This window comes from Saccopteryx leptura, chromosome 3 (genome assembly GCF_036850995.1).
Source record: "Saccopteryx leptura isolate mSacLep1 chromosome 3, mSacLep1_pri_phased_curated, whole genome shotgun sequence".
Lineage (NCBI taxonomy): Eukaryota > Metazoa > Chordata > Mammalia > Chiroptera > Emballonuridae > Saccopteryx > Saccopteryx leptura.
In genome coordinates this window covers 110,485,912-110,500,351 of record NC_089505.1, presented here as the reverse complement: position 1 = coordinate 110,500,351, position 14,440 = coordinate 110,485,912, and the positions used below count along the sequence as shown (strand labels likewise).

General features: G+C 53.3%; 1 protein-coding gene across 3 annotated transcripts; it reads right to left on the bottom strand.

Moving 5' to 3' along the window:
- Nucleotides 1-5,926: 5,926 nt before the first annotated feature.
- NCDN (neurochondrin) lies at nucleotides 5,927-14,437 on the bottom strand. Of its 3 annotated transcripts, none has more exons than XM_066375839.1 (8): nucleotides 14,323-14,437; nucleotides 13,984-14,051; nucleotides 12,972-13,112; nucleotides 10,923-11,891; nucleotides 9,958-10,199; nucleotides 9,201-9,425; nucleotides 8,664-8,806; nucleotides 5,927-7,415 (listed from the first exon to the last, which is right to left on the bottom strand). In XM_066375839.1, the coding sequence occupies exons 2-8, from the start codon at nucleotides 14,014-14,016 to the stop codon at nucleotides 6,979-6,981; spliced, it is 2,190 nt and encodes a 729-aa protein (XP_066231936.1). In that variant the 5' UTR covers nucleotides 14,017-14,051; nucleotides 14,323-14,437; the 3' UTR covers nucleotides 5,927-6,978. The 3 variants fall into 3 exon arrangements, with proteins under 3 accessions (XP_066231936.1, XP_066231937.1, XP_066231938.1); XM_066375840.1 differs by adding an exon at nucleotides 13,245-13,452 and having other exon boundaries at nucleotides 13,984-14,388; XM_066375841.1 differs by lacking the exon at nucleotides 13,984-14,051 and having other exon boundaries at nucleotides 14,323-14,423.
- Between the last annotated feature and the right edge of the window lie 3 nt (nucleotides 14,438-14,440).

The window sequence follows — 14,440 nt, the reverse complement described above, 5'->3', positions numbered from 1 at the left end:
CAATGCTTCCAGATCAAAGCTCCTCTTAGGGTACCCACTTACCTCAGGCTTCCCAGGGGTTGCTAATTCCAGTGGCAAGCTGGAGTCTGAGGAAGCTGGAGACACAATCTGGTCAGTGTTACCTGGACTTGGGTTGGATGTGAGCTCCACCTGAGGGTTTACAATGTTTCCAAAGCCAGGAGGACTGAGGCTGATTGAATGTGGACCTGTTGAGTAAATGACACTTGTGTAAGTGACACTGTGTGGACGTATGTGGTCCTTGTGCTAGCATACTCAGGTTGTGTGTTCCCATGGTAGGTACTGGCTGGCTCTCAAGCATATTCCAGTCTCTGTAGTTACTCCATCTTTCTTTTCCCAAAACCCAATTTTGCCCTGCTGAGAGAAATAGGGACAGGGATTAAAGAAAAGGAAATGAGAGGAATGCTAAGGGAAATGAGAATTAGGAAAGCAGAAGGAAGGTGTTTTTAAAAAGACCAGGAGAGCCCTGGCTGGGTAGCTCAATTAGTTAGAGCATCTTCCACATATGCTGTTGTGGGTTCAATTCCAGGTAGGGCACATACAAGAATCCACCAATGAATGTATACATAAGTGGAAAAATAAACTGAGTCCTCTCTCTCTCTCTCCACCTTTCTCTCTCTCTAAAATCAATAAATTAAAAAAAAACCCACTTTAAAAAATGCTGGATGTTCAGACCAGGGCATAGTAGAAATAGTCGCAGCAAACATTGATTATAAGTGTGTGCCAGACTCTGTGCTAAGTACTTTATGAATATTGAGCTATTTAGCACTCACAGTCCAGTGAGATAGCCCTATCATCCCTAGTCTCAGGTGAGGAAAATGAGGCAGAGGTGAACTGACTTGTCCAAGGTCAAACAGCTAATCAAGGCAGAACTGAGGGTAATCTGATTCCAGCCCTACTCAGTGCTCAAAATTTCTATTCTTAGGCTGTGTTGCTTGAGACTCAGGTACCTAGAATTCATCCTGACTTCAATTGACCTGTGATCCTGGGCAAATCCCTTTCCTCTTAAACCTCAATTTTTTTATTTTTATTTTTTTTGTATTTTTCTGAACCTGGAAACGGGGAGAGACAGTCAGACAGACTCCCGCATGAGCCCAACCGGGATCCACCCGGCACGCCCACCAGGGGCGAAGCTCTGCCCACCAGGGGGCAATGCTCTGCCCCTCCGGGGCGTCGCTCTGCCGAGACCAGAGCCACTCTAGCGCCTGGGGCAGAGGCCAAGGAGCCATCCCCAGCGCCCGGGCCATCTTTGCTCCAATGGAGCCTTGGCTGTGGGAGGGGAAGAGAGAGACAGAGAGGAAGGGGGGGGGGATGGAGAAGCAAATGGGCACTTCTCCTATGTGCCCTGGCCGGGAATCGAACCCCGGTCCCCCGCACGCCAGGCCGACGCTCTACCGCTGAGCCAACCGGCCAGGGCCTTAAACCTCAATTTTGCAACTTCAAGAACAACAAGAAAATAGGGGAGGACAGAGAGGACTAGATGTTTTCTTAGGACCCTGCCGTTGAAGTGGAAGATGAGAACGTAAAGGTAAAAACATCAAGATAGATTAAAGGAGAAAGGGAAGTAGAGGAGAAAACATTAACCCATGAAATGTACATGGTGGAGACTTGCATGGGGTATCCCAGGAGGTACATGGTAGGGGCAGAGCTCAGTTCCGGCCATCTCAGCCTGGAGGGCTGTGGGAAAGGAGGAGGCTAACACAGCCAAAGATTCATCATTAACTTCCTGGAAGTTGATATCAGCAGCTACAGTGGTGGATGAAGCAGAATTGGGTAGCTCTGTGACCTTTGTGCTCAGGAGAGATCAGAGGTCAGGAGTGTGTTTGTTTGTGTGTCTATATATGTGGGTGTGTGAGTCTGTGGTAAGACCACTCTTACCCCCACCCTCAACTTCAGTAAAGGACATCAGAAGTCAGGCTCCAGGACATGTTTTTGTGTGCCAATGCATGGCATGCAGGTTGGGAGAAGTCCGGCACAGCAAGGTTGATAATGCCCATGCCCAACTGTGGGGCTCCCCTTCTTTCTCCTGCAGGCTTGGGAAGGCCAGAATGACAGGACAAACTGCCTGTCCAGTGGCTTCCTTGGATTTCCACACCCTACTTCTTGGCAGCTTAACATACCCCCTTTTAGCTTTATTCTCCTGTTTTGGTCACTTCCCAGTCTTTATTCTATTTCCTCTCTTTTAACCCACACCCTTAATGTCAGTTATTCATCCTCAGAATTGAAGCTTCTACCTTTTTTTCCTATTTACAACAATCTTCAGATCCTCCTGAGTTCTGTAGTTCCATAAATGTCACTACTATCCTTCAAATAAAAAATAGAGTCATCCCAGACTCTGACACCCCCCCCCACTTAGTTACTCCTCATGGAGCATTCATTTACAACCCTTAAACATCTCTCTCCACCCCTCTATCAGCACCTTAAACTACCTTACTTTTTGTGATAGACCACTAGTTCTCAAAGTGTGATTCCTGGACCAACATTACCTGCATCACCTGGGAATATTTTAGAAGTGTCAGTTCTTGGACCTCACTCCAAAAGAGCTGAATCAGTAACTCTGGGGGTGGGGCCTGGCAAACTGTTTTAATAAGCCTACAGTGACTCAGAAGCACTATAAAGTCTGAGAACCAATGCCTCAACTATTACAAACCCGCTAACTGGTCTCCTGCCTTCTTCATCCATCTCTCTTCTGACCCAATTCCAATTCCATTTAGCAACAGGAATGACTAGATCAGGCGTACCCAAACTAAGGCCCGTGGGCCACATGTGGCCCTCTGAGGGCCATTTATCCGGCCCCCCGCCGCACTTCCAGAAGGGGCACCTCTTTCATTGGTGGTCAGTGAGAGGAGCACTGTATGTGGCATCCCTCCAACGGTCTGAGGGACACTGAACTGGCCCCCTGTGTAAAAAGTTTGGGGACCCCTGGACTAGACCATGTAACCTCTCTACTGAAAATTCACTGGGGCTCCCTGTGGCCCATCTTCAGGGAAAAAAAATGAAGCACTCTAGCCAGCATTCCAGGCTCTTTGCAGCTGCAACTAATTTTCCCTCCCTGCCTCATGGACTACTTCACAAGAAGATGAAAGGAGAAACAGAAAACGTGTTCTGCACTAGGTTTGGTGCATGGTAGGTGCTCAATGAATGCTTATTAAATAAATGATAAATGAGTGGGTGAATTTATGAATCCCTCAGTCTAGTGAGCAGTTGTATAGAAAGCCTTCATGTGAGCATGGCCTTAAATAGCTGGTCATAGAACCCAGGTTTAATCCAAGGAAGTCATCTCATCAATAAGTGATTTTGCTTATGGCTAACCAGGGAGAAGGATGTTCTCTATAGCCTGTTGCTGATTTGAATTCACACAGCATTCACAAGGTCCTCCTAAAAACTTAAGGACATTATGGCTGTAGACTCTGTTGCCTTTCTCCTTCAGGGCCGAGGGACTCCTCACTTGAGGCATGGAGGAGGACCTTGCATGGTGTCCCACTTTGGGACACATGCACACATGTGGAGGCCTGGGATATGCATGGGGCACACATGCAGACATCCCTAGGCACATGGTACACACAACATGCACAGAGACATTCATGGGAAACACACATATAACATGGGAACACTACATATATTGACACATAGGTGCTCACGTTCCAACATACATAGACTCCCATTTGGCACACTTGGCATATTGCTCTTCCCCCAGCTCAACATTTCCCCTCTCTTTTCAAAAAATGAGTTTGCTTTTGGACTTGAATGTAAAGAAAAAACTCAGGCCTGCCTCCTTTCTTATTGACAACCACTTTCCTCCCAGCCTCGGACAGCCTCCTTCCTGCTCTGGGCCTGGCCGCGCACAGGGTGGAGGAACTCTGGCACAAGGAGATGCTTACGCTCCACCTTGTGGTTAGACTTCACAACTGCAGCTTGGGTCTCCTGTTTCTCCCTAGAAGCTGGATTATATCAGGAGCCCGCTTGGCCTCTCAAATTAGCCTAACCCCCTCCGATTCCGGAGCCCAGAATTCTCGACCATCCCTCACTGAAGTACAGAAGAGCTCAGTCTGCCTTGTTGGGAGACTTCCTTCAGTGTTTGGCTTCCCCACTGCATGAGGGAGGGTACTTTGAGAAGCAGGGACCATGCGTGGTTCCCACTTGCTCTGGGGCCCTTCTCTTTGCACTTCCCTAGATGTCCTCAAGCACTCCCACGACCTAAGGACCCTCTCTATACCGACAATTTACAAATCTGTTGCTCACTCAGACCTGTCTCAATTCCAGAGCACAGAAAGCAACTGCCTCCTGAATATTCCACAGGTAGCACAAACGCACCATTAGAGCTTATATTTTGTTTTATTTATTATTATTTTTTAGATTTTATTTATTCATTTTAGAGAGAGGAGACAGAGAGAGAGAGAGAGAGAGAGAGAGAGAGAGAGAGAGAAGGAGGAACAGAAAGCATCAACTCCCATATGTGCCTTGACCAGGGAAGCCCAGGGTTTTGAACCGGCAACCTCAGTGTTCCAGGTCAATGCTTTTACCCACTGCGCCACTGCAGGTCAGGCTAGAGCTTATATTTTGCACAAACCTGTTTCCCAGTGTTCCCCATGGACAGTAAATGGCCTTATCCACTCAGAGGCCCACATCAAGAATCTGGAAGTCATCCTTGGCTCTTCATCCCTCTTCACTTCCAATTAATCACCAAGTCCTATTAAATAACTCCTGCCTTTATTTTCTCCATCCTCACTGCCACTGGCAGTGTAAGTTCAGACTTACTGCCTCCCCTCTGAGCTCCGTGTCTCAGTCGTACTTCTTGCAGCTAAACTCATCTTAAATGCAAACTGGATCATGTTCAATCTACTTGCAGTTCCCAAGCTTGCATGCCTTCATACCTGCTGTTCCTCTGCTCGTCTGCCTGGCAAGCCCTACTCACCCTCAGGTCTGAGCAAGTACTTTTCCTGGACTTAGCCAGGCGAGGGGCTCTCAGGCTCCAGCCATGCTTTGTTCAGACCCCTCTAGAACAACTGGTTATACCTTTAGGAGCTGTTTGTTGCCTTGTCTGTTTCCCCTCTAGATTGTAAGCTGCTTGAGGGTGGGATATGTATTTTCATATTTTCCAGGAACCTCAAGGAATCCATGCTAAGAACATGACTTTCAGTGCATCCAACAAATAAATGAATGTTCCTTTCTATCTATGCATAGCCAACCATAAGCAGGCACTTAGGACATGCTCAGTGAAAGCTTGGAGGCTTGAGGGCCTATGTGAAGAGTCTGTAGAGTGCTAAGGCTGCGGGGGCCTGGAGCTGGTCTGGCCCACTCTCACAGCTTTGAGTGCTCTGCTCATCTCCTGCTGAAGAGTCAGGCCCTTCCCCTTCTCACTTGGTATAGAACAGACATGAACAGCTGGTTGCCTGAAAGCCACATTTAGCCTGCTGGTGTTCTGTTGGGTTGACTTAAAAAAAACAAAAAAACAACTATCAACATTTGAAAATCAGATTTCACATAAAAATTAGGATTTCTGAATTCTCTTTAAAAACTGGAGGATGTGGCAGTGCCACTTGGCAACAACCTCCTGACACAGAGGAGCAGCACTTCATTGATACAGAAGAGCACCAGGGCCCTCTCTAGGCCTGGTCACAGGAGTCTGCGTCCCTGCTCTAGCAATAAAGGCTGTGGGCTGAGAAGTCAGATGGCCTGTGTAGAGTCTTGGCTCTGGCACTCAGTAGCTGTAATGCCCTGAGCAAATCACTTATACATGCCTAAGTTTCTCTACCTGTAAAATCAGGATAATAATGCCTGATTCTTGAGTGGGCTGAATAACACTTGTGTGCTTGGCGGGGCTCGTGTTCAGCAAATGGTAGTTGTGAGCCGCTGGGGCCTGGGAGAAAGTTCAGGACAGACCACACAGGAGCCATCTTGTCACCAATGAACATTTATTGAGTGTCCACATGTGCACAGTTTTGAACTTGGCGATCACAGAACGCACTGGGGGAGGGAAGGGGGGAGGAAAGCAAGGAATCAGGTGTGTGCGTGGGGGTCCCCCTGGGTTCATAAGAATGGTGGTCCCTGCTGGAGTCGCCAGTCGCGTCTCTGCAGAGAAGTCATAAGCAGGGGTGGGATTTAAAGCCAGGCACCATGATAGAGATGGGGTGCAATCACTAGGGAAACATGCGGTTTCTGGGGAAGTGTCCCTCCAGCCAGGCCAGATGGCACCAGGGGGACAAATCAGATGCTCAGGTGTCCAAGCAGGGATAAGGACAGGCAAAATAAATAACCCCCAACCCTCATCGTTCATTCTGCTGCAACACGACACAAAAGCATAGCGACCAGGCCCAATGGCTTCTGGGTCCCCTTAAGGAAGGTCGGGTGGAAAATTCCCCACCTCCCCCATCCCAGGACTGTCTGCCCCAGCTCTCCCTGGATGGATGGGCATTTCAGACCCTGGGTCACTGAAGCTGATAAGCAGAACTACAATGTCAATGGCCTGAGCCTGCTCTCTGCCCAAGAGGGCCAAGGACAAGAATCAAACGTCTAATTTAAAGGACGTGGACCTGGGAGGCCAGAGGGGCACCACAGCCTAGGGGAGCCCACACCCTGGCCGGCAGGGCATATGGGCTGAAGTAGCCAGCTCTGCCAGCCCTGTCCCACCCTGGGCCTCCCTCCTGTGGGGGAGCCAGACAATGGGCACAATGACACCTAATGCCCCCTCCCTAGGGGCTACTCCAATCTTCCCCGACCTGGCAGGGACAGCCATGTTGATTTCCAAGATAATTCCTGCCCCTAAGCGGCCCCAGGGGCGGGACGCAGTTCCTTACACTTAAAGGGTGGGCACCATGCCCCTGCCCTTGAAAAAGCCAGAAAGCTGGGGTGTTTGGGGGGAGTTTAGGGAGAAGATCCAGTTTGGGGGCTTCGGGGAAGATGCCTCCACCCTCCTTCCCTCACTGCCCACCCCCGGGTCTGTCCCCAGTGGACACCCCCTCAGGGCTCTGACAGGCATTGCTCCAGGGCGGCCATGCGGTAGTGGCTGGCCGTCTCCTCACCCGCCTGCAGCCTCATGGCCTCCCGGCACAGCCGGTTGGCCCGTGCTAACTCCACCAGGACACCCTGATAGGCAGCCACCATCTCAGGCTTGACGGAGTTGGGGCTGACACTGCCAAGCAGCTGGAGCAGCTCCTGTGGCCAGCGGGAGCGCAGGGCAGCGGGGGCCAGCCAGGGCAGGAGCGGCACGCAGCCTGTGAAGGCCTGCATGCCCAGGAACCAGAGCTCCTGCAGATCAGCCCAGATGCCCTCGTAGTCAGGGGACAGGGCCAGCACTGCCTGGTCTGAGCCAGGTGTGGCCCGTGCCACGTGGGACTGTGACAGGAAGAGGATGGCTGCCGCAAAGAAACCTCTGGATGCTGGTGTTCCCTGAAGAGCTGGAAGGCAAGAAGGCGCCATGAACCAGAGGGGCCAGCTGCTCTGCCAGACCTTTACTGTCCCTTCCTGTGTGGGCACTCAGGGAGCCAAAGCGTAGCGTGGAATCAGCCTTCCTGGGTTCCAATCCTGCCTTTGATTTCACTGTGACCTGAGGTAATTCAGTTTTCTGGGTCTCATTTCTTTACTTGTAAAATAGGGCCTGCAATGGTGCAATAATCTTAGAAACCTGCTGTGAGAATTAAAATGTAATAATCTTGGTACACTCGACCTCATAGTCAGACCTTCCTATGGTCTGAGTAGGGATGGGAGCCTCTGCTGGGCCTAGGGCTCAACAGGCTGAGGAAGTTGAACCAATTTGCTCCTTGGGCCAGAAGAGGGAGCAAGAAGGGCATAGGAGCTGGTGACCTAGCTTTGCTTACCTGCTGGGCTGGGAGTCACCCCTGCACTGCACTCTTTCCTGGAGGCTATTAGTCTAACTTTGGTGACTTCTGTAGGTGAACCAGCACTGGGGCTCTACTCAGGGCCTGTGTGGATGCTGGTTGGGACTGACGAAGTTCGGGGGCCAGAGAACAGGGGGGCTCCTCTTCCTATTGCTGAGTACTGCCCTGGGATCCTCACAGGGAACAGAGGCAGCTGAGGGTATGGGCTCAGTACACCCCGTTCTCAGGCATCTGCTTAGCTCCTCCAACCTGACAGATGGGGCACAGGGAACAGGCAGGGACAGAGGGACCCAAGCAGACACCCACAGCCAAAATGGGAGACACAAGGGGCTGGCAGGGGCTGGAGGGGAGGCCCCTCCCCTGCACACAGCCAGAGTAAAGCAAGCTGGGGAGAGGATCTGTGCAGGGACACCGAGCCCTGAAGCCTGTAAGAGGGGAGGTGAGGTGCCGAGCAGAGAAAAACCTCAATGGAGAGAAGCTGGGTTTCTGACTCAAGGCTGGCGGTGGCCCCACCTTGAAAACACTGGGTTCAGATTCCTTGGGCTGCTGATTTCCAGGTGCCTGTGCCTGCACTTCTGAGTAGGCCTACACTTACACCCACCAAACCTTGCCTTAAGTCCTCAGAAGGAAGAGAATGTCATCATTTTGGGGAGAAGGGTGGGGTGGGGGATGAAGACATACTTCAGAGAGTACCTCTGGATTGGAAAATTCTGTTAAATCACTTCCTGAAAATGGTGACGTGCCCCGTGGCTGGCAGGTCCACTCAGGCCGTCTGCCCTATCCACTAGGACTGTTTCCAGGCCTTACCTGGAGAGGTGCTAAGGAGCCGAGCCATGAGTAGGCCCAGGGTGGCCACGTTGGCAGCTAGAAGCAGCCTTCCCTGCTGCTGCACTAGTGCGGGCAGTGACGTCATCAGGGTGTTCATAAGGGATGTGAAGCAGGCATCTCGCCTGGGGAGAAAGGGAAGTAAAGAGAGAGGAGTTGGTGGTGGGCGAGTTTCACAGAGCCAGACCAAACCCTGGGTAGACCTGGGACCCTGGGCTCCCAGCTTCAGCAGGCCGGGATTTGGCAAGAAATTAGGCCACAGGGTGGAAAGTTAATTTTGGGTCCCATTCATGCCACCTGGGGAGTAGAGACTGGGTTATAAGTGGAACAGGTGGACATGCCCAGAGAGGTTCCAGTGATGCCACATCCTTGTGTGGGTTTGTTCTGTCTATCCTGAGACCCTTTCATTCTAACGTGAACAGGAACCCATAGGCACAGGGAAGCCAGCAGGAGAGGGAGATTTAAGGCAAGCTTGAGCAGCAACCCCCTTGTTTCTTCCTCCCTCCTCCCTGGGCTCACTTGATCAACCCTGGTGCAGTGACCACGAGGTTGAGGAAGATGTGGCAGCAGGTCTGCAGGCCGATCTCCACGCTGTCGGGCAGCACTGAGGTGTCATGGCCGGGGGATGTGAGTTCCCACTGCTGCAGGAAATACTTGCACAGAAGTGAGGGTGCCCCCTCCTTGATCAGGATCTCCCGAGGCCCATCTTCAACTGTCAGGTGGCACCAGCCGGGCAGGAGAAGCCTGGGAATGTGGAAGGGACAGATGTGTGAGGAGTGGGGAGAGATTCTTTTTTGGGGGGCAACCCACCTTAGAGAAAATGGAAGTAGAGGAGAGGAGGACACAATCTCACAGATACCACAGAGAAAGTACAAGCTTTGAAGTTGCACAGGCCTAGACTCAGATTTGGGCTCTGCCACAAGGTGAGTGTGAGCAAGGGACTTTAACCTCTGCGTCTCACTTTTCTCACTTATTTCACAGATTTGCTGTGAGAACCTAATGAAATTGTTTTAGTGAAGGGTTTAGAAAAATGCCTGCCATGATATTCAACAAGCATAAGTTCTCTCCTCATGGAGAAAGCTGAGGTTGGCAAGTGAGACTTGGCAGCCCAAGAGTCCTGTGGGAACAAGCCCTCCCAAACAGAAATAATCCTCAAGGCAAACTCATGCCCTAACCAGGAAGCCTGGCACAGCTCAGTTTTGGGGAGAGGAGGTGTCTCTGTGTTACACTTTTCTTTAAAACAGTCTGGCCGGACCGACTGGAGCTTCAGACTCACCGGAGAGCATCCCCTGGCCAGGTAGGCCCTGGGGTGGTGGGGGAGATGGCCAGGGTGGCCACCTGCTGGGAGAGGTCGCTGGCTTCTTCAGCCTCCTCATAGAGGGTCTTGGCATAGCGAACGAGGAAGGGCAGCAGTTGGCAGACCTCCTTGCGCAGAGATGAGGTCTCTTCGGCCAGCCAGGCACCCAGGATCCGCACCGAAGCAAATACAAAGGGCTCCTTCTGCTTCTCTGGCCCCACCTGTTGCCACAGGAGCCCATGAGATGGAGCAGAACCAGAGCTCCTCCCTTGCCGGGAGAGCATGCCGGCCAGCCTTGGAATAACCTAATCAGAAGGGAATTCTGGCCTGGGAGCCCTTTAAAGGCGGGCCCTGGAAGCATGCCTGCTGAGCCAACCAGACTTCAGCTATCATGCCTCTGCACTTGCTGAGACAACTAGCATTTCCCCTGTCCTGCCACTTCTATAATATCTCAGGGACAGAAGGAAACTCAGAGGTCCAGAGCTAAGTAAACATTCCCTCTACAGCAACTCTGACCTGGTAGGAGTTAGCTGAACCTCTGCAGAGGGCCAGACCAGGCAGCCCTGCTCCTTTCCCCAACAGGGTTACAAGTGTGTATATTCATTTGTGTAAAACAATGCTATAGATTGAGCAGAACAGACAGCTTCGATTGTGTGTGTACGTACTGGGGGGAGGGCTGTGAGTGGGAGGTTGTGGTGTTGTGCGTGTGTGTACTGTGATGTGAGTGCACATATGGTGTGTGGTAAGGCGCCTGTGTGGAGGCACATGGAGGGGAAAGGGAGGCTCGGTCACACACTACTCCCGGGAGTGCTGCAGAATTTGCCCTCGGTAAGAGCATCTTCGCTGTCTACCCAGTACACGGAGGTGCAGGAGCTTTACTTCCCCCTTTTCTTGCCTTCTGGCTCCCCCCACACTGCTGCCCTCTGTGGGCATTGCGCCCTCACCTGCTGCAGGTAGTGGATGACAGCCCCGATGGCCTCCTTCATGATGCTCACAAGCTGCACCTTCTGTGGCTCCTTAAGCAGTGACTGCTCACAGCGGGTGCATTCCTGGATCCCCAGCTCCATGAGGGCATAGCAGGCTGTCACCACATCCTCTTTTACCTCTGTGCCCGTCTCCTCCAGTGCCAGCCGTACCTCCACGCATGCCAGATTCACCAGCAGGGCCAGGAACTTGCTCCCGGAGCTGCCCGCCGGGATCCAGTCAGAGCCACAGGCGTGTGCCAGGCGGGCTGCCAGCTTTAGTGCGGGGTTGCGCTGCCAGGAGCTCAGCTTGCTGCCGAGGATGCGTGCCAGCCCGGCCTGCAGATCCCGATGGCATTCAGAGGGCACGGTTGTCGGGGGCAGAAAGAGAGGCAGCAGCTGGCAGAGCTCAAACTTGCTGGCATCCTCAGCTTTCTGGAAATCTTCACTGAGGCCCCGCAACACGGCCAGCAGGTCAGGCTCTGCCTCCTTCCAGCACTGTGTCTCGGCAGCAGCCAGCAGCCCCACCAGAAGTGCTAGGGCCTGGTCAAAGCCATAGCCATGCCCCAGGTATGCCTGACACAGGGCAGACACGGTGCCACCAGCAATGAGGTGCCGGGGCCCACGGGGTGTACCTGCCACAGCTGTCAGGCACTGGTAGGTGTCATCAATCATGGAACGGCGGGCAGCATCATCAGGGTCCCCCCGGGCTGTGAGGAAGGTGCTAAGGATGGGGATCTTGTTCAGGACCTGGGGATGGGCAGCCAATTCAGGGTCACTGCAGAAGCAGGCCAGCAGGGCCACGCCCAGGGCTCGGAGAACGTGGTCAGGGCAGCCATCCGGCGCCTCCTTGGTGGTCAGGAGACGATTGGGGAAGGTGAAGCCCACGGCATCAAAGATCCGCCGCCGAGTTTTGGCATCGATGTCACCTGCTTTGACTGCCTTGGTCACCTGAAGTGGGGTATGTGCTATCAGCAGGATGAAAAGAGTTTGCAAAGACTGTCCCTTGCACCCTGGGACTTTGGCCCTAGCAGGATTAGGTTATGTAATGGGACTCACTCTGGGGTCAGGAAGCCTCCTAGAGGTCATTTCATCCAGCTCCTTCCTTCTCCCTGGAGACAGATAGGTGTGACCTCTAGGATCTCTCAACTATGATTATCTCCGTGGAAGGGAGGTCCAGGGCTCAACTATTCGTTCTGCTGTTTCATCACCTGGTCAGTTGGGAAGTTCTTCCTGATGTCTAATCTAGATGCCCACAACCTTAGTTGGAAGGGGCTTAGAACTCAGTGTTTAAAACCCTCCAAGGATTTAGAGTCCATTCCTAATTGCTCCCTCCAGAGAAGTGTTTCTGATCCATTTCTGCCACCTTCTCAGGGGAAATGGCTCCTGTGTCTCGCCGCTATGCCTGTCAAAACATTTCCCCTTACATTTCACCTAAACACCTCCTCTGCTGCAGTGTGAGCCCTTGACTCCAGAGCCTTCTCCCTGTTGCCATGGCAAACAAGCAGCGGCTGTACTCCCTCCTCCCTTCACCCCCCCACACTAACCCCCCCTTCCCAGCACTGCAGCTCTTGCTCTGCTGTCCCCAGCTTGGGTTCCTCCAACAGGATTAAGCCCAGAACCAGCTCTCTTAACCTCAACCTACCTGCTGCTATCCTAGCCATCCCCTGGGACCCCTTCCCAGTCACTTCCCATCCTGCTAGACTCTCTACCCCCAGATCATCCCCAGCCCTCCAGTACTCTGCACTAGTTACTACCTGCTGCTGTTACCCTATGAGTCAGCTCCCATCTGCTCTGGGACACCCCAGAGAGCAGACCCAGGCAGCCTCCTCCAAGGTTCCTAGAGCCACAAGCATTATTTACCCCATTCTCCCCTTTGCCCCTGTACTCAGCCCAAGGAGGCGTCCTGGGTCTACTTTGTTCCAGGGTTGCCAGCATCACCTATGTATCCTCGGGGACTTGCTGACCCCATTCCTAGGGGGCCCAACCACCCAGCCCTTCCCACCTCCCAATTTTTAGTCAGCTCCTTACTAGCAGCAGGGCTGCAAATTGCTCGCTGTCATTCTTGGCCTCACGGAGGGCTCCCAGGTAGCGCTCCAGGGTGGGGTTTCGGCCCTCTGCCTGATTCAGAGCTGGCTCACAATCCGAGGCCATGATGCCCGTCTTGCCCAACTGTGAACACAAGAGGGACTGAGCATCCCTCTGCAGAGGAGGGGCGGGGGTGGGGGTGGGAGTGGAAGATGGAAGGAGGGATTAGCACAGGAGGAGGGGAGGATCAGAAGGGATGGGCTTCTCAGGACTGACCTCCTCCCTTTAAGGGGCTGGACCTTCAAATCTTTAGGGGTGAAGGGACCCTAGTCCAAGGTCACCTCCAGGAAGAAGAAGCGAAAGGACCATGCATCCTGCTGCTCAGTTGGACAGCTCTCCTCACCAGTCTCCTGAGGGTGAGAGGGGGCTGGCCCCGCTGTTCAGCTGTCCCCTGGCATCAGAAGCCTAGTTTTATCTCCCTCCACTAAAGCACACAGGGAGAGAGTGGAGAGGACAGACAGGTAGGAATGGAGACATACAAGGGTGAAGTTCGATTATCCGCACTCGGGCTGACAAGAGGGAAAAGAGCGTCCTAGGTTTCCTCTCCCCTCCCTTCTTCAGAAGAGGCAGGACACAAGCCTCAGCTGAGGTGAAGATGCAGGGCGCTGACCAGGGAAGGCTTGGAGGCCCTTCTGGGGCCCCACCCCTCCAGCCAGGGCTCTTAGTCGCCCCCCCCCCCCCGGGGCTCCTTGCCTCCTCTCCTTTCCCTCCCTCAGGCAGAAGCTGCAGCAGCAACAGCAGCAGCAACAGCAGAAGGAGCAGCAGAATTAACTCCTTGCTCTCCCTCTCCTCGACCTCCCCGCCCCGCTACCAGCCTGTGGATGCTGGCAGGGGCTGGAGAAGCAAGGAAGGGTCCCGGGTAGGTCCCAGGACAACGGAGAATCCAAAAGCCGGATAATCGAAGCGGGGTTGCTGAGATGGGGAGAAGGGGAGGAGGGTTCCTGGCGGTCACCACCTGTCCCGCCGCAGCCAGGTCACAACACGACATTGATGAAGTCACGACAGAGCGGCGATGAGATCACACTTCACGATGGCGCGGTGATGTCACGGAGAGATCACGGCAAAATCACGACATGGGACAGCCCCCAAAGATGACAGGGCAAATTAAAAAAATATATAGCTATATATTGAAAAGAGCTGTGACAAAATGGAGTCTCGACAGGGCACGATGATGTCGCGATATGGCGCGATGGAGTCACGATAGGGTCCCCTGGGTGTGTCGGCGTCGATCAGCGCCGGCTCGGAGAGGCCCCGGCTGGGGTGTAGGGGAGGGCCTGAAGGGGGCTGAGCTCACCAGGCTGCGGCCCCGAGCTGCGAAGTCTTCTCCGAGCGCGATGCTCCAGGAGCTTGAGGCCGCTGCTCACGCCGCGTTGCCCACTCCGGGCTCCAAGCTGCTGCAGCTCCACCCCCAC